The sequence below is a fragment of the Sphaeroforma arctica genome (assembly GCF_001186125.1).
Source record: "Sphaeroforma arctica JP610 unplaced genomic scaffold supercont1.95, whole genome shotgun sequence".
Lineage (NCBI taxonomy): Eukaryota > Ichthyosporea > Ichthyophonida > Sphaeroforma > Sphaeroforma arctica.
The window spans coordinates 85,990-111,980 of NW_014040463.1; the positions used below are offsets into that span (position 1 = coordinate 85,990).

The 25,991-nt window shown below is 40.3% G+C and overlaps 6 protein-coding genes across 6 annotated transcripts; 4 read left to right on the forward strand and 2 right to left on the reverse strand.

The window, feature by feature from the left end:
- The first annotated feature begins 813 nt into the window (after positions 1–813).
- On the forward strand, positions 814–2,993 carry SARC_02170 (40S ribosomal protein S9). The gene is made up of 4 exons (XM_014304076.1): positions 814–913; positions 1,527–1,666; positions 2,087–2,260; positions 2,588–2,993. The coding sequence occupies exons 1-4, from the start codon at positions 892–894 to the stop codon at positions 2,819–2,821; spliced, it is 570 nt and encodes a 189-aa protein (XP_014159551.1). The 5' UTR covers positions 814–891; the 3' UTR covers positions 2,822–2,993.
- A 2,315-nt stretch (positions 2,994–5,308) lies between these two features.
- On the forward strand, positions 5,309–7,386 carry SARC_02171 (CAMK/CAMKL protein kinase). Its single transcript, XM_014304077.1, has one exon. It carries the CDS (start codon positions 5,581–5,583, stop codon positions 7,063–7,065), a length of 1,485 nt encoding a protein of 494 aa, XP_014159552.1. The 5' UTR covers positions 5,309–5,580; the 3' UTR covers positions 7,066–7,386.
- Positions 7,387–7,554: 168 nt separating this feature from the next.
- Positions 7,555–10,484, reverse strand: SARC_02172 (hypothetical protein). The gene is made up of 3 exons (XM_014304078.1): positions 10,163–10,484; positions 8,249–8,635; positions 7,555–7,811 (listed from the first exon to the last, which is right to left on the reverse strand). The coding sequence occupies exons 1-3, from the start codon at positions 10,376–10,378 to the stop codon at positions 7,779–7,781; spliced, it is 636 nt and encodes a 211-aa protein (XP_014159553.1). The 5' UTR covers positions 10,379–10,484; the 3' UTR covers positions 7,555–7,778.
- Positions 10,485–10,822: 338 nt separating this feature from the next.
- SARC_02173 (hypothetical protein) lies at positions 10,823–11,946 on the forward strand. The gene has a single exon (XM_014304079.1). It carries the CDS (start codon positions 10,892–10,894, stop codon positions 11,516–11,518), a length of 627 nt encoding a protein of 208 aa, XP_014159554.1. The 5' UTR covers positions 10,823–10,891; the 3' UTR covers positions 11,519–11,946.
- Positions 11,947–13,787: 1,841 nt separating this feature from the next.
- Positions 13,788–17,139, reverse strand: SARC_02174 (nucleolar protein 58). Its single transcript, XM_014304080.1, has 5 exons — positions 16,875–17,139; positions 16,120–16,508; positions 15,072–15,763; positions 14,568–14,849; positions 13,788–13,992 (listed from the first exon to the last, which is right to left on the reverse strand). Exons 1-5 carry the CDS (start codon positions 17,069–17,071, stop codon positions 13,966–13,968), a joined length of 1,587 nt encoding a protein of 528 aa, XP_014159555.1. The 5' UTR covers positions 17,072–17,139; the 3' UTR covers positions 13,788–13,965.
- Positions 17,140–17,625: 486 nt separating this feature from the next.
- SARC_02175 (hypothetical protein) lies at positions 17,626–21,115 on the forward strand (the record flags this gene model as incomplete). The annotated part of the gene is made up of 5 exons (XM_014304081.1): positions 17,626–17,875; positions 19,536–19,631; positions 19,835–19,958; positions 20,552–20,703; positions 20,987–21,115. Exons 1-5 carry the CDS (start codon positions 17,639–17,641, stop codon positions 21,113–21,115), a joined length of 738 nt encoding a protein of 245 aa, XP_014159556.1. The 5' UTR covers positions 17,626–17,638.
- Between the last annotated feature and the right edge of the window lie 4,876 nt (positions 21,116–25,991).

A 25,991-nucleotide genomic window follows, 5' to 3' on the forward strand; every position in this document is an offset into this window, starting at 1 on the left:
GATATATATATATATATATATATATATATATATATATATATATATATATATATATATATATCTATATATATATATATATATCTATATATATATATTTGAGTGTGTATGAGTGGGCGTAAATAATTATATATATATATATATATATTGGGTGTATGTGTAGGTCTGTATTTGCGTGATTTCGTGCGATTTTGTGTTTTTGATACACGATCCATTGCCAGATGCACCTTCAGTTCAGATCATTATATGGCAACGATAAATAGAACAACGAAACAAAAAACTATAGTGTCACCAGTACGTGAACGGCAGTGCGGACTTCATTGTGATAATAAGGAACTGGTATTACAGTATATTGATCTAATAGAAGTTGCGAGTTGTTCGATTGCATACACGAACGACTAACCTTATTGCGCCATCATTCATATTTGATAGCCGTTCATGAAGCAGCGCTATGTCTTTAATATGTACATACATTGTTTTGTACAATATAGTTATTAAAATGAAGCTTTACATATTATACTCCCTTCTCGTAATTTTACAGAGTGTATTTATTTACACTATCTCAGTACTACACCTATTATCTAAAAATAAATCATTTTTGCCTCGGTACTACCTACTCTTCAATCAAAACGCTTGTGTAATATAATATATATTTCATTCCGTCGTAAACCATATACTGTCGCAAATGCTCTTCAATTGCACTAAATTGATCCCAGCCATTTTGAAATTTTGTATTCTAACATTTTCTACCGTCGTAAACACGGGGGTTATTGATCTCCATACAGCTCCTCGCGTGCATATTTTGGTTTGAGAACTGTAACACATGGATTTCAATACTAAAACAGACCGGGACGGCACTTCCTAGTTCCTTTTCTCACCACATAGAGTTGCATTATGACTGGCCAGAGACCCAACTGTAAGTGAGAATTAGCAAGGATGAGTGAGAATAAGCACAGTATAGCGTAGTGTAGGGAGCGTACCGTATAGGGTAGGATCTATGCCAACACGAAGAATCAATCGGAACGACTATTAGCGTGGGAATAGGAGCTGATGAGGTCCATATACAACCATATATACAGTCATCAACCAAAAATATATATATATATATTGCCGATATATGAAGCAGCAATATAGGTCCACGCATACAAGCTTTGAGAATAGAGAGAAACAAAACAGGATCCAACGACCGCTGTCTGTCAAACCAGCATTTCCACAACAACCGCCATGAAATATATTTAATACAATATGACAGTATCCGATCGCCTACATACCTGACAGTGACCGTAGTATTCGTTTTTGAGAGAACAATCTGCAAGTATCTTCGCATATTAGAATATGCATATATTCACAGCAGTATTTCGGGCAAAGTAGAAAGGGGGAGGAACGAGTTGCGAAGCATCTTGTTAGAGGTTCACTGCCGTATATATGTATATATCACCATGTATGTGTGTGTGTAAATGACCTGTTCCTTGGAGACATTCTCTAGTTTATCCACTCATATATACAAAATGAACGTTTGTAATTTGTAGTTTCCAAGGTCTACAAGACCCCTCGTCGTCCTTTTGAAAAGGAGCGTCTCGATCAGGAGTTGAAGTTCGTCGGAGAGTTCGGACTTCGTAACAAGCGTGAAGTATGGCGCGTCAAGTACAGTCTTGCTAAGATCCGCAAGGTATGTAGCTTTTTAGACCGCGAATTGTTCAGCGTATCAATTTTTTGACAAATAATTAATATCTCAAATATGCCTATTTGGTGCAATCGTTGTCTCGATCTCCTTGTACCAATATCACAGCAACCTTTGGCAAACTGACTCGTCATCGCATGTAATATATATTTGTATGAGTTTTATATCGACCTTACTACCGTGGTCGAATGGACCAGGATCTCAAATGTTATGTATGTCTTTTTTTGTGCAATTGCCGTCTCGATCTCCATGTACCAATATCACAACAACAACCTATGGCAAACTGACTCGTCATTGTACGTAATACATATTTGTATGAATCGTATATCGATCTTACTACTGCTCGAATGGACCGGGTCAGATCGATCACTGTATTAATATCGCGCATACATCTTCGTCTGCAATCAGGCTGCCCGTGATCTTCTAACCCTAGAAGACAAGGACCCCCGACGCCTGTTCGAGGGTAACGCGCTTCTGCGTCGCCTGATTCGCATTGGTGTGCTTGATGATACCCAGATGAAGCTCGATTACGTTCTGAATTTGAAGACCGAGGATTTCCTTGAGCGTCGTCTTCAGACCCAGGTATGATTCAAAATGGTGTGCATGGCGTAGTAGACAGTAAGTTCAATCGCGTTTTGTTTTTATTGAATTTCCGTAAGCTACATAGCATATATGGTTAGAATAACATAATTAATCATAGGAAGGGAAAGTCGTATTATTTGATACAGTTTTAATTTTTATGTATGTGTATTATGTCTTCATTTCAAGCTAGAATGTGTCGTTTTTAAAACATTTCAACCACGAATATGGTGGTACCATATAATAGGGGGCTATTCTCGAGCTTATGTACTTTGATGGATGCCTTGACTAATTAGAAATATCTGTATAATCATCTTTCTTGTTACACAGGTCATGAAGCTTGGTCTAGCCCGTTCCATTCATCACGCCCGTGTCCTTATCCGTCAGCGTCACATCCGCGTCGGTAAGCAGCTGGTAAACATCCCCTCATTCGTTGTGCGTGTAGACTCACAGAAGCATATTGACTTCAGTTTGAACTCTCCTTTCGGTGGAGGCCGTGCTGGACGTGTCAAGCGTAAGAACGCCGGCAAGACGTCTGATGACGCTGAAGATGACGAGGAGTAAGTATGTACTTATAACTTATAAATATAGTATAAATTTACTGGCCAACTCAACTTCTTTGCGTTACGAATAAATACACTCGTGCGGTTAGGCAACAACTGTGTGGAACTGTACCTTCTCGCTCGTGTTTGTGCTTTTGATGCTCTGTTCGTATATCGATATATGTGCATTTGTCTTGCAGAGCATACTATTCTGAAGCATGGTTGAGATATTGTTGATTGTACCTGAAGTAGGCAATTGAAATATTATCTTCGTGATTTTCTAGAATTTAAACATTCTGGCCGAGTTTTTAATAGTATACTAGTTATGTTCCATTCTTCGACTCTATTTCGAGGGCGCAATGTGCTGATCAAGTGCCCCTTAGAACTTGTAATGTTGGTTTGTATTTGGTGCACACAAGTCAATTATATATAAAGCAACTGTATCTGAATTATAGTGTTACATAATCGAGTTAAAATCTGCCCTGTGTTACATATTGGTTTGTAATTCTGGTATACACTGCTGCTGGTTTGATATATTATACATGTTTAATAGTATACGGATATGTGTTGCCGACGCTCTTAAATTGTAAATGATGCGGCGATACGTGCATATCATGGTGGGGTGGGAACTATATAGAGGGCGCGCGTGTTGCCACCCCGACTATACTTCAAATGATGTGGTGGGGACCAAAGAGGCGTCCAATTAGGTGTAATATTGCTACGTTCTGTAAGGATGTGGTAAAAAATGATTGATTTTGTTCTGCTGCGCAAACGAAACCGCCAAATCGGGCTACATATGGAGGATGTCGATATCTATTGTGTGGGCTGTCACTCGTCCAACGTAGTAGATATCATAAACCACGTGCGATTTCGCTGACGGTTAGTACGTACTGCTCCTAGTCGAGTAAGCTACGGACGTTGTAATACCATCAGAGGTACATTAAGAACTGCTTACGATATGTATTGGTAAGGTTCGGCGAGATTGGATCGTCGTGCCGGCCATGACTCCAGTATGGATAGCTTCGGAAGCGGGAGATTAAGAGTTGTACTTAGCGAGAGGACCGCAGGATGCTTTCTATTTGCGTTCGTCTGACCATGCCTCTGTTGATATACTTTTGACCGGCGCCTTTGAACTCAGATCGCATTTGCTGGCTGGCATTGATTGGGGCTATACTACTATCGATACATATTTACTCGAGGGTTGATTTAGGTTTCGCTGTAGGCTAATATAAAGGTTTGTCTCGGTACCAATATAGTGGGTACACAATCGAAGGCGAGGGCATAGAATATGTAAGTCTGTTGGTATACTAGTATGCTGCTGAAAAAATGGAAACTTACATTGCTGTTAACCGTACATCTGTATAAAGGAAACCATGCGAACTTGCAAGTGCTGCGAAATAGTACATAAAAATGTACTCGAACGGGTCTAAAAATCATCAGGTAGCACGCGACTATGTCAGTATACGAGATATACTGAAATGAGGTAAGGGCAGTACAATCTATGAACTAAACCTTTGATCGTACTACAATGACTTCCGCCTTTCTTGTGTCGTAAATATATTTAAAAGGTCACCCTCGTCTATACTCCCGGCTCTATACATGCTATACTGTATGCGCTGTGCACCATATAGAAAAGTACATATGTACGATTAAGATAAGCACCGCTCAGAACTTGCAGGTCGTTGTCAGAAGTACTTGATAGTGTGGCCCTGATACAGACCTAAAGAGACAAATACAGTTTTTCACAGCAGAGTTTCAAATGAGAACTGTACAAGTTAATTTACCAATTTGATTGATTGCATGATGAATATAGCCAAGGACCTGGGATTTCAATATATTTTAACTTGAAAAATAAAATGCATGTTATAAATATATCATACTTCGCGCCTGCGTTGTGAGAAAAGAGTGAGAAAACATTCCCAAATCCCAATATCTACAACGATAAATAAATAACGGTGGTCAACTCCAGTCGCTCCAGTGACCCAGTCTGATCACAGATGGACCTCTGAAAAATATTCTTGTCATTCCATCTGCTATTAAAAACAAATAGTCCGAATAATAAATAAATACATTGCATTTTGTATTTACTGTACACAACGAGTCAGACGACGTACACTCCTACACGGTACAAGTCTAAGTACTGATAGCTATATTTTAAAATAAATTTTTTTCCAATTTGAGTGGAGCTGTTCGTATTTCAGTTTTAAATTTATTTATATTGTTATTTTATTTGTACATGGTCAGTCATACACACGGGTATAGCGGTCCTATAATTGCATCATTTAAAAATATTTTACTAAACTTGCAACCCCCAAGTTGTCAACCAGGTTCATAGCAACGTCCAATCAACAGCGTCCCCTCTCAACCGTTGTTGTGGGTGAAAGATTGGCTTTTGTACAGCTGGACGCCTGGTCCCTCTCTAGCACCCGGGACCCCCCCCACTTTTTTTTTGGAAACCTCATGAAATTTGCGAAGAATTGCCATATAACCTACACACCTTTACTCACGATGTACTTCTGCTTGGCGTTTGCGCCTCAGTTTATAGTGCGATAATCACCCTGGCGTTCACTGTGTGTTCTATTGAACGTACAAGTACATATCAGCAAAGGTGCGTTGGGACGCAGAAGAGGCACACTCTGAAAAGAAAAGAAAAAGCAACTGCTTTGGATCAGCCTATGCCGACTCAATTGTAAACCGAGAGCATGTACATGTACGAGTAGCTAGGTAGTTGTCTTCAAATATATTCCATATGAATATCTATGCCTACCCCTATACTCCACTATGCGAATTCAGCTTCAATTCTCATCCAATTTGTCAGCGTCTCACAACGATCTCAAAGGGGACAGTTCCGATTCGAATGGATACACGAGCAAATCACCATCACCGCCAGCGTTTAAGAACATCCTGTCGCCGAGGTCGAATAGCCATCATGAACCCAATCCATCGCACTCGCCCATATTCCACAGACACCATCCACGCGAGAACGACAATGCATCAGCACGATGTGATGCCACACAAAGAACGCACATGGCCACGGATACAACAACGGACAAAACTAAGGCCAAAACAAGTTTACAACAACCACAAGCCTTCAGTAAAACGAAACGCCGTAGAAGTAAAAGCAGTTGCATTCTTTTGAATAACTCGGGGCGGACGATTAGTACTAGTCAGTTGCCAACAGCATCGTCTGCACGGGCCCCACGGTTCAATCGGATGGCCCCTTCATTGCAATTTGAGCATAAGAACCGAACCTCTCTTGACGCACAGTCGGCCGTACCAGCGATCGAGAAAGATGCTGCCAACTCTCCTAAAGAGACGGTTGCGAATGCGACGAGAAGCGAAGGGAATAGTGGAAACGAACCCAATTACAAAGTGTTGCGGGCAATACAGAATGGGATCACATCCACGGTGTTTCAGGCGATTGAGATGAGCACAGGGCGAATGGTGGCCATCAAGCGATTGGCCAAATCGCCACACAACCTCAGGCTGGTGCAGACAGAAGCTAGGATTGCACATGCGTTGCAGGATCATAAGAACATAGTTAAACTCTACGAAGTCGTGGAGACACCCTCACACTACCTCTTAATACAGGAGTACCTGCCCAGCGGGGATCTGTTTGAGTACATCGTCGATGTGGATGGGAAAGATTTGTCAGAGAAGGCGTGCCTGCGTATATTCAAGCAAGTTGTCAGTGCACTCTCCTACATGCACACGAAGGGCTGGTGTCACAGGGATGTCAAGTTGGAGAACGTTGTCTTAGGGGATGACGGGATCGCCAAGTTATGTGACTTCGGCTTCAGCTGTGCAGTGCATGACACATCGGCAACCACCCCAGGGACTGTGGAGTACACATGTCCCGAACTTCTTTCTGGACTGTCTAATGTGGATCTCCGTAAGGCTGATGTGTGGAGTGCAGGCATCCTGCTGTTTGCCTTACTGACCTGTGAAATGGAGTACGAGTTCCCCTGGCCCAGGGCTGCCAACACCTGTGCCGAGTTTCTAAAGTACCGGACTGGCGATGTAGACTCATTGCCCTGGAACACATTCTCGCCGCTGGTGCGGGTGCTGCTGAGTTACTTGCTGGAGATAGACCCACATAAGAGGTATAGTATGGACGAATGTCTCGCATTCGTATGTGAGTACTGGCCTGATCTCGAGGAGGATGTAGACGCAATGGACGAAGGCCAAGAACACGAGCGGGATGGTCAAGTGCTTTCATTGCAGACACTAAAACACAATATGCTTAGCGACAAAACACGAGTATGATTGATTGATATCGGGTAAACTCCGTCGACCTAAAAGTCAGCGGGGGGCTCTGGAATATTGCTCTGCACATCAAGGAATATGCAGTAGAAGGCCAGAGCGGTCTTAAGTTTGCTTTATTTGGAGTTCATAGAAGTATGCGTCGTCATATATACGACAAAAAAATATACTTGTATAACTTTACCTTAACTGCTAAGTGCATTCCGACAGGAATATCCAATATCTGCTACACTATTAGTGCGTGCCGCTAGGCAATGTTGCTGAGGGATGCTGGGAAAACAACGTACAATATAAATAAACACAAAACAATGCTTTGCTACACATATCAGGATGGGCGTCGATTGTGTTTTAAAAATCCGTACGGCCACTGCTTTGTTACAGTCCCCGTTCGCACGCACGGGAACACGTGCACGCATTTCGCAACGAACTCTCAGCATTATAAAGAGCGAAATGAAAAGCAGTCTGCTAGAGGTTCAATCATCAACACTCAATAGCGTATACATTCTCAACATACTGATGTGCTGTGTACACAGAGACTGCCGTTTGGACGCAGACTTGATATAGGGCATTACGTCCTGGGCCAGAGACCCACACTCGGAACAAGTATAACCTTCAGGCAGAACTGCATATTTTTAACAACTTTGCCGCTCGTACTGGCACGTGGACTGCAGTGTACTGCTGAGGCGTACTTGTATTTACTTTCTTTTATTATTCCATCATTGTTTGAGTAGTGACGGCCAGCTCCCCTCCTGCCAGTGCATTAGATCAATGTGAGATTCGAGCGTCGATTAGTATCTTGTGACGTTAGCAATTATAATGATACATTGTCGTGCACAATATAAGTATACTTCATGGATATTTGGAAAATGGTGCGAAGACACTCAAAGGCGATGTCACAAGGCAGAGGATACAATATCTCCAGCTAGGCCTCCTTCAAAGCTCACATCGGATAGACAAACCACTAGCATGTCAGTAGTCAAGTGGAATACAAACAAGGCCGAACTGCGCAACAAGTTGCGGCAGGGTATTTGTGAACCCAAGTGCGAGTGGTGGTACTGCAAATACCAAACTGAGCAAAAGGTCACACCAGTGCTACATATACACACCATATTACAATTTTCAATAGTCAAAGATATATAATTACCTAAACGACTGCAGGAGTATAAGTATGCAGAGTCAAGTTTACCTTCTCTTTTGTGATAGTTAAAACAATCTGTCTGCCCTCCCCAGCGCCCTCGATTTCCCAGAAGCTTTCCTCTGGATCGGACGTACTGTGCAACGAGCCCTCGATAATTTCCTCTCCACCGACACACAGCCGCAGAGTTTTAGCCTTTATCGTGCACTGTACACCCTTTGACTTCACAGTGCTGGCTGTAGGTATGTACACTATCAGTGTAGCTGGGGTCTGTGTCCACGTGTATTTTTCGGTCGTGCCCCCAGACAGCTCTGTATGATCGTCCTTGGGAGTGTTCTTCTTCTTTGTATCGATCTCTTTTTTTTTCCTGTCTACATCGGCCAACATTTGCTTGTCGCCTTTGAGAGAATCATCCATCATCAGCTTTTTGTATAACTCCTTCACATGTGGATAAGTAAAATTATTTGACCGTGAGTTTGTGGCTGTATAACATTCGCTCGATCTCTGAAGAAACCTGCTGCACGATTAATTCTAAGCTTCCAACGCACCTTCGTTGAAAAGAACAGAAATTGTGTGAACTTTGATAAGCGAACAACTCAAGAGTTAATTCGCTGTGTTCTTAGCTCCCTATCTGATTCGGTATATAGCCAAATATGATCAAACTTGTTTCGAATCACTTCCCCAAAGTAAGAGATCGCCTAATGCAAAATTTCACACAACTGTACGCGCCGCGCTTGGCGTACATACACAGACGTGATTGAACGACGCCTAAAATTTAGGTATTGTCTCATTCTGAACCAGAGATTCATGATTGCAAATGATGTAGAAGGAATGTATGTACAGGTTTCTATCTTGGTTGACACACTTTATCATTCGTTTACGCAAGTATATGAATCTGACCGAGTGTTATCTGAAAACCAACATCACCATACTGCCACGTCGACTGAAACTCTGCTGCAGCTCGAGAATATCGCTGACTCACACTCATGACGATATGCACTTATGCGTCAATTACTTCTACACAAAAAGACGCAGTAAGGTAATTATATGCACAGCATTCCAAGCACTATACCCTAGTAGACGAATCGCCTACTCAAGACGATAAGAGCACAAAAGGAGACGCTCCGGTATTAGTATCAATCCCGGTCGCATAAAGATCGGGACCGAGAACGAGGGTGGTGGTGGGGAGATATGACTCAGATGTATCAAAAAGGTAGACGCCTTATTTGATTTTGATGCACTCGATCTCCACTCATTACTCAAGAACTTGTATCAAGGGCGCATTATTGCTATATTGCCTCGTGAAGTACCAATTCATTCATCGCTTGCCAAAAGGCAGGCATAGGCAGTAGAGCAGGTATAGTGAAATCCATCGACTTACTTGTCCCCTTTAACTCATGTTCAGCTACTGCTCGTTTTGGCTTTTTTGCCGACCGATGACAGGAACATGACAAAGTAACATAACTCGGTGCTTAATAAGGCTTCACGTGTTAACGTGTGCGATGAACAGCAGCTGGTGTGCTCTCGTATAGTACACCTTGAATAACCTACCATCCATAGCACCATAGTTAAGGACGAACATCTGCTTGCTACATAATTCGATGACTATGGAATAGAGGATTACCTTTCTATTTAGTCATCGATATCTCGGTCACCAACAAAGCAATAGCCACCTAATAAGCAAAATAATTTCCTGTCCCAACCCTATATGTAATGTTCTTCTAATAAAGTTCTTATGTATAATGCTTACAGATATATAGTGTTGTATTTCAAAGAGCCCCATGCTGTAGCTCGAGCTCATTCTGGCTCTGAATTTGTTTTCTACTTCAGCTATTCCTAAGTCGCCACAGACGCCAAACAGCACATCTCGGATATGAGTCGCTCGGATATGAGTCGAACACATACACCCAACACGTACAATATTATGACCATTGTGAATATCTGGACGAAATACCATACACATACCTTCATATACTCCATTTTCTCGGTTGGTCCTATGCTCTTATCATTCTCGACCCTTTCAAACTCATTGCTTATATCCGCCAATACTTTACTTGAGAAATCACCACTGTGTTCTACCAAAGGCTCGGTCATCGGTACACCCTCGCTCTGTAGCTTCTCCGCCAAGTCTGCATTTGATTTGTCCTGTGAAGTACTCTGCGAAACTTTTTCCTTGGCCATGATGTACAACAGTTCCTTACAAATAGTCTAAACTGGCTAATATATCTCGTAAAAGTGATCTACGTAACAGTAGCAACACCATGTTTGATATATTAGTACAGATGAATATGAATATCTAATGATTAGGATGATCGGATCCATTTGTTTATTTTAAGGTCTGTCACGTTTGATAATCCATTACGGTTGTAATATCATATGACGATATAAACCCTTTATTCTGAATCTGGATTCTGGGGAGACTTTCAAGTCTCTCATCCCGGTGCACATCAGCCCAAGGCCCCCCGCCCCAGTGTATAATATGATATCATATTTATCTATCCGCATTTCGTAAATGGCACTAATGAATGACTCATCCTAAATATATATTGATTGTATTTGTACCAGAACACAAATACAAATACACATAAATAAGCCGCTCTGCTATGACCCCACTCTCAGTCGTAGAAAAGATTTAGCACCCATACAATATATCACAAAAGCAGTACTCATACCATACAATATACAGAAGACACGATGGGCATGTTTGGTAATAACAGTAAGAAGCAACTGGAAGATGCTTACTTCCAGATGAAGCTAGCCAGCAAACAATTAGCGAGGCAGTCGGTAAAGGCAGAGAAAGAAGCCAAACAGGCGGAGAATAAGGTGAAACTCAACATGCAGAAGGGCAATCCTGAAAACGCACGGATTTTTGCTGAGAATGCGATTCGTAAAAAGCAGGAATCTGTTAACTTTTTGAGGATGTCATCACGCTTGGATGCGACTTCGTCGCGTATACAAACAGCTATCACCATGCAGACTGTCACAAAGTCCATGGGCATGGCCACAAAGGGCATGGACAAGGCATTACAATCTATGGATTTGGTTAAAATAACATCGATAATGGAGAAGTTTGAGTCGCAATTCGAAGACCTCGATGTGCAAACGGGTGTTATGGACAATGCCATGTCGGGTGCGGTGACATCATCTGTACCTGAAGACCAAGTTGAAGCGCTTATATCACAAGTAGCCGATGAGCATGGTTTACAAATGCAAGAAGAACTCAACGCTGTTCCTGCGGGGAAAACTGCGTTACCTACCATCAGCAACGAGGAGGAGGCTGGGCTATCAGACAGGCTCAAGGCACTAAGGGAGATGGAGTGAGGGCTGAGCTAGGATGTATAATATATATCTGTATGTTTTAAATATATTATATATATATATATATATATATAAATGTAGTTGTGTACTGAAGTGTATGTGTGTAATCGCGTACATGCACACAAACACGAGTAGTCTGGGACTAGAGATGAAACGAGGAATCCAGCATTGATATGAATGATTATGGGTGACCTGACTGTACGTCGCGGTGTGAGGGATGGCAAGCTCTATGGATCTGAAACTATGTATGCTGGAAGTAAAAAATGCAATCGCATTAAGTTTGGGTGAGATTCTGGGTTTCAGACTCGTGTGTTTGGAGGGCCGATGACTATACTACGTTATGGCATTACAGTAGCGTTACTGTCTATTCTCAATCTGCATTCTCATGGATAATGAATGGCCGACCAGATTCGTCGCGGCCGTGTGCTTTGAAAGCGCATTTGCATGTTTATAAGTTGAATTATACTATATAATATATATATATATATAGTGTGTGTGAGAGAGTGAGTGCGCACTGCATCACATAGACACATTCATATGCGCATCTTTTTATTGTTTGTGTGTGTTTATATATATATATATGTATGTATATATATATATGTGTGTGTGCGTGTGTATGTATTTGTTTGTGTGTATGTGTATGTATGTATCGTTTTTGGATATATATGTGTGTGTGTGTGTGCGTGTGTGTGTGTGTCTATGTAAGTATGTATATATATATATATATTTCATCATATATATACATATATATATATGTATGTATGTGTGTACGTATGTATGTATGTATGTTCATTTATATATATATATAGTTATACATATATATGTATATGTATATATATATATGTATATATATATATATGTACATGTATGTATGTGTGAGTATAGCTTTATATACATGAATGTGTATACGTATGTATATATGTATATATATATATGTGTGTGTGTATGCATATATATATATGAGTGTGTGTGTGTGTATGTGTACATATATATTCGTATGATAAATATATTTATATAAATATAGATAAATATCTATATCTATATATATATATGTGTGTGTGCGTGTGTAGGTTTGTATGTATGTATGTATGTATTGTTTATGTACGTATATTTATGTAAATTTGCATACATATAAATCAACATGTGGTTTAAATATATTTGTCTTTTAGACGGGAATCACGGGATAAAGGTTTTGTCAGTTTAAATCTTTGACTTCTGTTACGCAATGCGAACCTGTCTATGTCAAATATCAATTGTGCTTTTACAAACCTTTTTTTTTTTTAATTACATACCATTTCGCATTGGTTGCTAGCAGGCATATCCTTTTCCCTGTCCTCTGTAAGAAGTGATTCATTACTTGGCAGTTATCGCATGTTAATTGTGCACGTTTCAGCGTATCTCGAGGTTACGATTCCAGCATAGCCTACGGACAATGAATTTGACCACACATAAGATCAAAAGATCGAGTGTGGGCGAGTTTGTGAGACAAGAGCTATCAATTACTGTGTTTGTTTCCCATGCATGATTTAGGATGCTATAGACAGCACTTTATTACGATCGTTGATTCCAGCGTAACCTGCCAAGACTATACGCTGTAGAAACTCGCGAAATTTTACGTCGAAGCGAAACAGACTGCGTCACTGCGATGTGTAACGTATAGGTAAAATGAGCATACAAATTCCTTAACCAAAGTTTTGACCAGAGTTTTCGAGGCAGACCTATCAAGATACACTCGGTCCTCCCGTATAGCCCATGAATTGCGATATATGGTCACCCAATGGAAATTGTCCAATCTGGCAGTCACAAGGACATAGAACAACGCTAGCCACTAGTAGTCGCATACAGTCTTGATATATATGTCTGGTCAATCTTTTTTCTTATCGATCAAGCAAGGTGTTAAATAATATTCATCCAAGTCAGCAAGTATAATGGATTGTGAATTCCAGCTGCAAATTACTTTATTATTTCGATCTCAGTACCGTATGCTACAGGGCTATTCGATTTGAATACAGTTCCTTAAAGAGGTGTAAAACAATGCTTTCAACAGAAGCATAGTAAACATGTATGAAAATCGACAGCTGCTCGACCAACACAAAGAGCGATCGAACGATAAGGTCAATAATCCCTCAATCTACCGATTCAATAGCACATTAGATACCATGGTATGTTGGTATAAATGCGACTCTAGAAGAGAAACGGATACATGCACGCCCAACAAAGATAGCTCACCCAAAACAATAATAGTCGATACGGAATCAACTCTTACGACTCTGGCCAGCTTGTGCCATTCGAATCAGCAAAGCCTTGCCATTTTGCATTCCTCGAGAATCCTTTTGGCAAAGTAAACACCATCACCTTATGTATATTCTAAATTGTGCACTCGCTTTTATTTCTATTTTCGAACTTTGAAAGTCTTCTATATACACTAAATTTCGATCCAGGCTGACTTGTTACTCCTTCTTGGACTTCTTTGATTTCTGTTAAAATGCGAGACAAGTACAAGATGAGCAATACATTCTCACAACGGTGATTCAAGTAAGCAAAGAAATTGAAAGGCAGCTATACACAACCAGATGCGCGTTATACCGTTATACCAGAAAATACACTAGAGTACAGCCATTTAAACAGACTATTTTCTGCAGACAATATTAAATTCAATTATATCAAAAATGCATTTCTACATTGAATATGTATACGGATCAGCAATGCAACTGGGTACAAATGTCCCGATCACACAATTGGTACCTCCCCGCCCTCGCTATACCGTTTCAGTAGCACAATAGATGCCATAGAGATGTTGGCAAGATTGCGACTCTAAAAAGAAACGGATTGCTACACCGACCACGCGGAAGCAGCATAACTTTGGTGTACAGAACTATAAGTACCCTACTGGTGAAACACATAAAACCACACCATAACAGCCGGTTATCAATCGATACACCACCCTTGGGGACGACCATCCCATAGCACTACAACAACTACAATGTACGTATTCACCTACGTGACCCTTAATATACCAGCACCAGGTTAAACAGTGGACACATAGGCTTACCTTCTCTTTCTTAATCTTCTTCTCTTTCTTGACCTTCGTCTCCTCGACGGCGACTGGTTCGGATTCACTACTCTTCTTGGCCTTTTTGACCTTCTTCTCCTTTTTGACCTTCTTACTCGGTTTGCTTTCTTCTGAACTATCCTCCTCCGCTGCACGCTTCTTTGACTGTTTAACTGTCGAGTCACCCTCTGTTGAGAATCCCTTGACCTCCTTGGCCTCTATTCTCTCTGCCGCTGCCTCTCCCTTGGCAAGGCCTGATACACGCATTGGTCGGCCCTCCATCTGATTAAATCATTATATCAACATTGAAATTCGCGATTAAACTTGGTAAACTGAAAACCAACATATAAATCGAAGTGGGTTTGTACATGGATGCAGATGTCCTAGCTGATGGGTCATTGATGCTGTGTTAGCCCCAGCATACCCTACTGTTCAACTGCAAATTGTCCATTCTCTGTGAAACTATCAACACACCCAATACGTAAAACATTCAAAACTACATACCTGTCCTAACCGAGCCTCCACTTTAGACCTGGCCTCCAAACCAATGGTGACATTATCTTTATCTCCTAGTGCATCTACACGCGCCGACAATGAGGTCTTTGCAGCCAGAACTCGTGAGATTTTACCCTTGTTCTTGGGTGCGCATTGACCTACTAATGATGCGTGGTAGATAAGACCGTACTTGGGTGTATCACTCTTAGTTTTAAGGGCTCTGAATAGGGCCTTTTCAGCGCCCAGGATTTGTACTGTGGAGGCGGGGTACTTGGCCAGGTTGAGCAGTGAACCGGCATGCGAGATCAAACGGGCACCAACCAGCTCACCAACCATACACGTCAAATTGGGTGCAATGGCGTTCATTCGCGCCTTAAGGTAGTCGAATAGCTGTGTTCGGTATTCTCCGATGCTTATAACTTGGTCACATAGGTAAATAATGTTGTCCATATCCTCGGTAGACACCTCAGTACCCATACTAATCTCAGCAGCCTGCTTAACCTCCTCGATCATTTCTTCGGGCAAAAACTCCTCCAGATCAGTGGCGGATGTGTTCTTTCGGTCTCTAATCTTTCGGATGGTCTTGGCAAACGCGAGATTATCAGGAATAATTCGCGAGATTTCTGGGAAATGCCAACCATACCATTCACGTACTCGCATACTATACGTGTTCAGCTCCTTGTCTAGATCATCAAGCAAAGCTGTAAATTGTGAAGGTGGAAATTCGTTAGATCACTTTTACAATTGCATGACACGACCGAAGATGCACTAACTATGCTCAATTTTTTTTCAGGGTTGTCTACACTAAATATTTTCCCATATAACAGTATAGCCTTATTCATACTATTGGAACCACTATCGGATCGCCATGTGCTAATATCAAAACAGACACAGATAAAAATATGAACTGATATCCGCGTTTCAGAGACTGCTTTTCAAATGTATAGTACGCCTAACCACCCTAAAAAACACATTATATATACAGGTAATGTGTGCTGCATACTTCTGACAAATTTGAATATTTGAATATTGAACATGCGTTACATATATAACTTACAGATAGCCTGGACGATCATGGTGTCCACCTTATCGGGCGAAAACTTGAGTTTATAACGAGACAGAGAGTGAGCCAAACCAAGAGACATGGCCTTCATGGCCTCCTCAGAGGTACCAGTGACAAGAGTGTCCATTTGTGTTCTGATACCACGCATGAGCTCGTTAATTACGGTCTCGGTGGCTGTGCGGCAAGGGATTTCGAGTTTGTCCTTGATAATTCCAGCCAGTTTGGGGTCGAAAACACCGACCTCATCGGACAGTCCCTTCTTTGTGACCCACTTCTTAAGGAATCCCTTAAGATCCTTGTCCATCTTACCCTCGACCAATGCTGTAGCGGCTGCAAGGGCTTGAGTGGTGTCCTCGAACTTCTCGAATGCGTGTAGTTTGACACTATAGTACAAATAACACGGAAACACGTGTGCGTATGTACACACACAGGGGCATAATATGGTTGACGTGTGTGAGTTTGTGTTTGTCATGGTTTTCAATCCTTCAAGATTGTATGTATTCATTCGCAATTCAAATGCTGAATACAATCACCGACGTTCGGTGACCATCTCATCATATAACACAACTCCAATGTACGTACAGAGAACCACCACAAAAGAGCGCTCCAAGCAGTAAGAATAACATATAAAAGGTGATATAAAAGATACCTATAAAGAATAATTATCAAAACTATCCAACATAGCTTGGATATCAGAATTCCTTCGAACCACATTGCTAACGCCAAAGCACTATGATACAAGAACTTACGTCTTAGTGGCCTGTTCAGGGGTCTCGAACGACTTCCAAATATCATCGGGTTTCTTAAGAACACCCTCATCCAATACCTTGAACAAGGCGTAGCCCGCAGGCGTTTCGAATAGCACTAACATATCGTACGTGGGTGGGTGGTATGCACTAGCGTGTATGTACGTGTATTCGTGAGTGTATTTCCTGCCTACTGCCATGCAACTTGATATTCCTAGCTCATAATATCCAAATTGTTTTGAGGTCGAGGGGCATGTGCACTTTCCGAATTGATAATATGTGCTTTGTAATTGTCTACTACCACAACTCGGTCTTGTGCCTTTATAAAATCAGAACCAAATTTCTGGAAATAAAATAATACACGTGACATAAAAATGTCTTTCATTTCTGCCGTCAAAATTTCTGGGGGATTACGCCATGTCGGTACCGAACATTTTATTATCCTGTCCCACTCTTAGTCGAGTTATTTGGGCTTCGTGAACCAAATAGACCAATAGAGCACATTCCTGTGGCAACACCAATAAGAATTAAATACAAGAGAACCCGCCAAAAACCACACTTCCATTTGTATAATGTGTTGCACTGTTGCAACTTGCAAGTTGCAACAGTCCGCGACTCGGCGGTCCGGGCGGTGTCGCCTTTCTCCGATCACCTCCTTTTCTCTCTTGACAATATTTATTTATGTCTGATTGTTTTTAAAATTTGTTTGATATATGAACAGATCCTATTCGATATTTCCGTCATAATCAGATAGCAAATATATAGACATGGATACAATGTCCAATGTGCAACAAGCAGATCGAATGACGGCCGAACTGCACCACCTGATTGAGAATACCGAAACAAGCGCCCTTGAATTTCGGTCCTTTTTCGTCGCTTGGGATGGTGTGCTCGTAGCTGCATACAACGCTTTTACCCCAGCGTTGCAATTATTGAAGGACAGTATCAATGCAAATAACGAAATAGTTTTACAAGCTGAGAATCACGGCAGCCGCTGGCCCAAGGTATGTGACTACTACACACTCTAGGCAGTTTCGTCAAGTGCGATTCGTGTCGGACCACAGGGAAGTAATATATAATGTTATGTATGGCTATCTTCACAATTTTATCATGTGATTAATCAGTGTAGGAAATATTGAATAGTTGTCTTGCACTTTTTCAAATTTTGTGAGTAAAATTCTTTAGTAGCCCACAACTGACTGCTACAGGCTTGCACATCGACGATTTTTACATACGTACATTCTATATATATATATATATATATGTGTGTGTGTGTGTGTGTGTGTGTATTATATTGTGTGTGTGTGTGTGTATATATATATATATATATATATATATATATATATATATATATATATATATATATATATATATACATATATATATATATATATATCAGGAGGGAAACTTTGATGGTGGCAACACCGACCTTGATTCCCGAATATGGACAAACTTGGTCATTTCGAGGAGTATATATAGTCGTAACAAGTTTCCGTAGTGATATTGCGGAAGGATCACTACTAATAGTATATATATATATATATATATATGAACTATATACGTATATATATTTTTTGTGTGTGTTGTATACATATATATATACTTATGTGTATTGTGTATGTGTATGTGTATGTGTTTTTATATATACGTATATATTTATATATATATATATGTTTGTGTGTGTATGTGTGTGTGTGTGCTTTGTGTATCACTTTGTTGATGTAAGTCTCGATTGATATAAATGTGTCTCTGTATATATCTTTGAAGCTACACGTGCAATATGTACGTATATATATATATATATGTGTGTGTGTGTGTGTGTGTGTGTGTGCGTATGTATATATATATATGTGTGTGTGTGTGTGTGTGTGTGTGTGTGTGTTTGTATGTCTGTGTCTGTGTATGTGAGTGTTTGTGTGTGTGTGTTTGTGTGTACGCACATATACATACATGTGTGTTTATGTATAGGTGTGGGTAGCTGTGTGTTATGTATCTATTTATGTGTAATGTATATCTTTATATAATTTATTGAACGGAATATGTGTGAATTTAAATAATTGTTTTAGTGTATTGGTGTGTTTGAAATGTTTCAATTTGTTTTACACAACGGGCAGTGTTTGTATATATTTCTTGTTCAGATGTACATATCAATACAAATATGACAATGTGTCATCCACATACGCGCATATCTTTTTGCTACAATTTGTATACCAGGTTTTGCATGTACTCTACAACGTAGATTAACATTTGAATAGGTAGCACCTTCCTATATAATTTATGTGGTGAAGAGTATTCAGTCAATAGATAAGAGAAGTAAGATTTCTGACTATACGAGAAGTTAATGAATTTTGAAACCTATGTGATTGTTCACTCCAATGCGAATAGTCTCTTGTGCACCTTAACCTGGATTCCGCACGGCGAGCTTGGACTTGCCCTAGTACACTCGCCACATCGGTAATAATTTGCGAGTACTTCTTATCTCAACCTCTTTGAGGTAAGTTTACTAAGCGCTATTCGTTCACTAATCAACGCTATGGATACGGAACTCAGTGTATTCTGCCTGTATAGCTTCAAACTGTGAAAAAAGACGGTGGCTATGCACCTACCCCTTAGTGACAAGATCTTCTTCAAGCTGCAATTTTCTGTTTCTTCCCTGGTCATCAGACAACTTTAGGTGCTATCAAGGACGATCACCCTCCCCTGAGCCTCAGTGAACTCAAAATGCTGCGCGAGATTTGCATCACGCAGAGCGCTGCAATGGTGGGTTGATCTGAAGTGAGTGCAGCCTGTGATATCGACCCCCATGGCCAGCAGCGAGTATTTACGAATCCGCTGCATTGAAGTCGATGTGATACTCGACTCCTAGTGTGTGCTACCAAAGAACATTATCCATGTCTGAAAAGGCATATTTTGTTTACATGTTCCTTTGGCTAAATGCAATGGCAATTGTTCATTCATGATAGGACCACAGGCCTGTACAAGTTGACTCACTCGATTTGGTAGATTTCGAATCGCGGAACTTGGAGAAGGTCGTAAACAAAGTGCATTTCGATTTGAGCACAGTAAATGTCTCGGCATCAACTGAAGGTACTGCGCAAGACTTCGCCAATAGTTTTCTGTTCAGATGCTGTTACTTTGGATTCTACTCCGACCTCAATAAGGCGTAAATATACATACAATTGCTCGGCGGCCGCTTAATATGAAGCCGATCGAATGTGCGTCATGTATGCGAATGTTTAAACATGGTACACTCCTCAGTACAATCAAGAGAGACGTGCCTTCTTCAGCGAATCTAAATGTTAATTACGGTATGGTGAACATGACGCTTTTGATATATTCCTCGTACACATAGTAAAACCGAAAGTACTACAAACATATATATATATATATATATATGTGCGTGTGAGTGTGTGTGTATGTGTGTGTGTGTTGTGTGTGTGTACGCCTGTGCATGATGTGTGTGGTATAATATGCTTCTGTGTGTCGCGCCCTTTATTCTCAGCATTCATTATTTCCACGCACCGCGCTATGTATTATTCACTATGTGAGAGTTGCTCAGAAATGAACAATCGGTGGGCAACTCAAAGCACATTGAAAAGAGTCATATGTAGGTCAGTGGAACACGATCATTGCGATGCCCGTTATATGTAGCTCATGAATGCTCATTCCATCACATTTAGTATCGGATGCAAGCAAAGCAGTGGTTGAACAAGTCCTGAGTGAGTTCTTTGGTTCCACCGATGAGGAATACCTTCCATGTGTGAAGGCAAATAGGAATCGATACAGTAGTTATAGTCAGAGACAGAACGGGTCGACCCTAGTGCATCTTTTGGTAAGTGATTTCTAGATCATGTATATATCGCTCACATTGTGTCATTTTTGGTATCAGAAATAAAACTGACATTGTCAGGCTTCGGCACAACATGTTTAAAAGTACATTTGCTTTACGCTGTACTCTGTTCACTTCTCAATGAAAGCATGATATGGCAATGTGTGCGCGTCTTTGGACGGTAGTGCCTTATGAGATTGGGATCTTTAAGGAGGAGGCTTTCTTGCAGGTACAACAACTCTCATAGCCTATATTTTTCGCGTTTTAACATCGTCCAAATACCCAGAATATGGAATTTGCCGCACAGATGAGAGCGTTCAAATCTGCAATCGACTTGGCCTTCCCAGGAAAATACTGCTGGTTTGCAGAAGATTCCTTGCACATTACTGTGCGAGGGTTGGACCCGCCAATTTAATTAGGATTTAAAGTATACTATTATGGCAATAAACCCCTCCTTTCGTGCACTACCGCAGCTTTGATATAGTAAGAAATTACAATTTTAATACGTATAGATTCCTTCAACCTTATTAATAGGAATCATTCGTGTTTGAAGAATCATAAATGGAAATCAACCAATTACAATGTAGCACTTTGAAGTAAGTTGTCTGTTTCCAAACATTTCAGTGTGGTAGTGAAGTATGTATACGTTGTCGTCTCTATCGGTAGCTATTCAACGAATGCCATTCGTAAGCAATATCTAGAATGATATTGCTTTGTCGAGGTTCGGTATATTTCCGCTCGTGGAGAGGCTGATAAACAAGCGTCCGCTGGTGGTCTTCCGTTGATAGTCCGCTGTTGGATAAACTCTACGAGATTGCGGGCATACCCCCAAGCAGTCGGATACCCTCGTCAAGCAATGTCACCGATATATCATGGTAGTAAAAGATAGACATATCCCTACCCATGGACATAAGGTCTATACAATGACAAATATAGTGATAATGGCCCCGAGACCCTCAATAATTGCCCCATTGTAGCAGTTGAGGGTATGTCACCTGTGCTACTAGTAGTAATAATCATCCACACAGAAACATCGTCACAGGGGGTATAGTAAAGACGTTCATAAAAACTTGGAAGGAAGAAACATGAGTGTACATTTTCAATATTTAGCACAAATGCATGTAAATTGAATACCAATTACCTGGTGGGTAGGCAAGTTTTGTGATTTGTAATATGGAACAACTGATGAAGGTTGAAGCAGGACTCTGGCATCCGCTTGGCCAACTTCAACAACAGATAAACTACGTTTTGCTTAGGTCGAACGCATCCTGCAAATATGCCTTACTTATTCCTGTGATGTGCGATATATTTCGAAACTTGATCGATTTTGATAAACTTGCAAAATGGCACAAATGAATGTCTATGACCAGGGGTAAATAATCGATCCTTGCGTATCCGCAAAAGTAGTCATCCTAATGATCAGTCTATCGTAACGTCTAAGTGTGAAAATTACACTACATCAATTCTATGGCAAGATTTTTGGAAATACATCTGATTCTCTCTCACAGCGACCACCTTGTATCTAGTTCAGAAACAACTACTTCATCTCGGACGATAGTCGCCTCTAATTGACATATTATTTGTTTCAATATGGGTAAATTTGTATGTCTACAAGCACATCAGGTTTATATTCGTTGAAGAGATTCTGGGGGAAATGAAGGGAAGTTAAGATTCTCGAACTGCCGCGAGAAGCTCGGGGCGAGTGATGCAACGATGGAAGACATAAGGTGCGTTAGTTCACGACATACTCTAATAGTGACTCGTGAGTTATTGATATTTTGTACAGCGATTCTTTTGCGAACTCTGCATGAGCATGAATGAGCATGAATGAGCATCATTTGTTATCAGACAGAAACTTATACTCTGATATTGCTTCTACACACGAATGCAAAAACATTACAAACTAATAGTTTGTGTGTAATCACTGAGAGCGAACGAGAAATCCGCCTCCCTGGCTCGTGTGGTGAGGAAAAGACAGTGTTTGCAATAATTCTAACTGCCATCTTGTTTGATTGGCATCATCTACTCGTAAAAATGGAGGCATTAGCGAGCTAGGTATAACTGGAAAATAATAAGTTGTATAGTCAGCCAAAATGACGAGACCAATGGAATTCTAAACTACAGCCCCCGGACAGCATAAAAAATACTCGCGACCCAACGAACAGGGAAAAGTTATACCCTTTTATAAACTGACAAAGGCTTCAAAACTGACGCTTGCTATACTCACAGCAAGTTATTTTGTGCCTAAAACTCCTCGGACATGACTCCGTTCAGGGAGCTAAATTTGATTTAGCTGTATCGATGAAGTGTTATTGCTGTCTTTCGGTTATAAGTTGTAATAATAATAAATACAAAACTATCCTACACCGATACGTACCGCTATCATTGAATAGTTTAATATCTCGCCTTCCACATCAAACACAACTTCGCTCATACTGGGGCTCAGTTGAAATCTCAACCCTTCAATCTGCTATAATTTCGAAGAAGTACACTTTATTGACTTATTTATATTTTCTTTTTCGCGTGTGTTCTATTTGTTAGCTCCCATTGCATGATAAAAACACACATTCGTCGTAGAATACAAAGTAGAGTATAACGAGAAAGTTAAACATCATCGCAAATATTGAACAGCGACCTTTGACAAAAAAAATATTGCTAAACAACGCAATGCCGTAAAGCGACTCACGATCACGACACCATCTCGCTACCTTTTTATAATTCGTCATTTTGATCATTCAAACACTTGCATTTCACGAACATATTGCCTGAGCTTTGTATACAACAATCAGTGGACCTGTATCAAAGGACAACAAAGTACACGTCTATGAAAATTGCAGTCCCCACTATTCTCTACGTGAATAATATACTGTTTGGTATCAGTCAACTATATACAATCTTACCCATTTTAGATGGTTTCTTCATTCCCTAATCTTAATCACATAACAACGGCTTCGTCGTTCGCCGTAATATATCGTAGGGCTCTGTGGGAAATATTCTCTTAAGTATTGAGTTGCTAATTAACCTAATCCCAGCCTAAAAGGAAACGTGGAAAGAAATAGCAGCACATTAGAGATATTATACAAGATCCAAAATCTCTGAGCTTCATGACTTCACGAACGATTTGAAACGCTCTCTAGAGTTAATGGGATTCTGAACGGGCTTCAAATGAAAGTCTGTCATCTCGAGGGACATTTCAACAGTATTTGATGTCAATTTAGAATTAGACGACAACTGCTACACCGAACGTCCTAATCACATATATACTGCTTTGCTGTTCATCGTTATATATTGTAAGACTATGTGTAAAATACTTTCTAAGTATTAACATAAACCGCCAATTTTGATATAGAGAGATTGAGAAAGAATACCACATCAAAAATACCATACAAGATCCGAACTTCTGACCATAAGCCAAGGAGATTTTGTATCAACCTCAAACAAAAAATCGCAACCTCGAGTATAAGATATCAACGTACATTTTAGCCGTCTGCAATGCTAATCAAAAATCAGACGACAACTACTGAACCGAAACCACCGAATTGAAAAGGAAGGGAGATTATGTATCACTGGAACCGAGGCCAGCTATCATTAAGTTGTACTTATTCAAATGACCCAAAATCAAACTATTTCAAACAGGAAAACCCTACGGTTTTAAAAAAAAATCTTTAAGGCTAAATAAATAGCAGAAACAGGGAAATCCGCTATTCTCTTGATATATTGATGCCTTGATTGGGGCATAAATACAAATAGCTACCAATTTGCTATTGTCAGGTTTATTATGTCTAAATTCGGCCGTCACCTCTCAGATGGTACAGCACTTTTCGACATGTTATATATCACATAAGTATACGACAGCTTAGGCTCGGTCTTAACGAAAAGGCCAGGAATTATTATATTTAATTGAATTATAAATTGGTGTAGAGATTGGTACAGGAAACGTGCGAAGACACTGATTTCATGTGAAACAGTTTATGGAAAATTTGGAAATAAAGGGTTTATATTTTCTGCTATAGGCCAATTGAACAAGAACAATTAAACAAGAACAATTGAACATCGTATATGGTTGAAATAGCCATGAACATCTCGCTTTACAGGTATACCTCATGTGGGAAGCTCTAAAATGTCTTCTCTACGTTTGTGCTCGTCTACTACATCCTCTTTTGACCAGAGATTGTATGGATGTTGAGACGAGCGCTTTATATCGTATCAATCGACGAGTTCACTGGAGTTTGCGAATAAAGAGCGACGTCTTGGACAATGTTCTCCAATTTTGTGGGCAATTCATTGTTTGAGGTGCTTCTGCTTTGTGTAAGGGTGTATGCAGGACCATAGCTCTCGGTAGAGCCCCGAATTTCGATTGAGACATCGAAAGCATGTATGTGCTCTTGTTATACAAAGTTGTGTTCGGTAACTTTGTAATCTGTGGTCGGAAAATGTGTAACATTATGATACAACCTCCAACCTTCCTACAGCCTAGATACATGATGTATGTATGAGTCTCATACCTGCGCAATGTTTGTTGTGACTCAAAAGTTTGTTTGCGCACATACATGTACTGCACTTTTTAGAATAAAAAACTTCTAGAAAATTGTATTTTGAGTGCCCTACAAATAGTTTTTCCCTGCAGACGAGATGAAAGAACGTACATTTTGCCAGCAAAAATTTTGCAACTTTCTTTTTTGTACCACACATGCCCCAATTTACGATTGCTCTACCGTTCGATCCGATTGAAATTGACCGTGCAAAACTATTGCCCCCATATATTTAAGTTATCATGGTAATCACGAGCATGACATAGTTTTCGATCTCTACTATGTGCCAAAAGCCGCGCAATATCAATATCATTTAGAGCTCTTTTCAACACGAATTTGTGGTTATTTGCACTTATCGCCTGTTTAACCAATATATCGCGAATATTTCCAGTACTATCTATACTTTTATACTTTCTGAAATTTGATTGATTGTACGTATATCTGTTACTTTATTATACTTCTAATAAATTATGCAATACACTATATAAGGCTTATTTGTCAATATTCCCATCGGCGACTTTTGCTTCGGCTGTTTCGCTTTGATTATTTCCGAAATGTCTGTCACGTTGGGTATAAGATGAGCGTTACCCTTGATAAAACATATCTGCTCAAATGTGGTGCCCGAAAATTTCCTTTCCGACTATCGTCTAGCGCATTTCCTGTCATTGAAAAAACACTTTCTAACCTACAAGATGTGGGTGAGATTGAGAACAGAAATTAATACCACCAGGTATAAGGTGGGCATTTGCACTCTGTGAT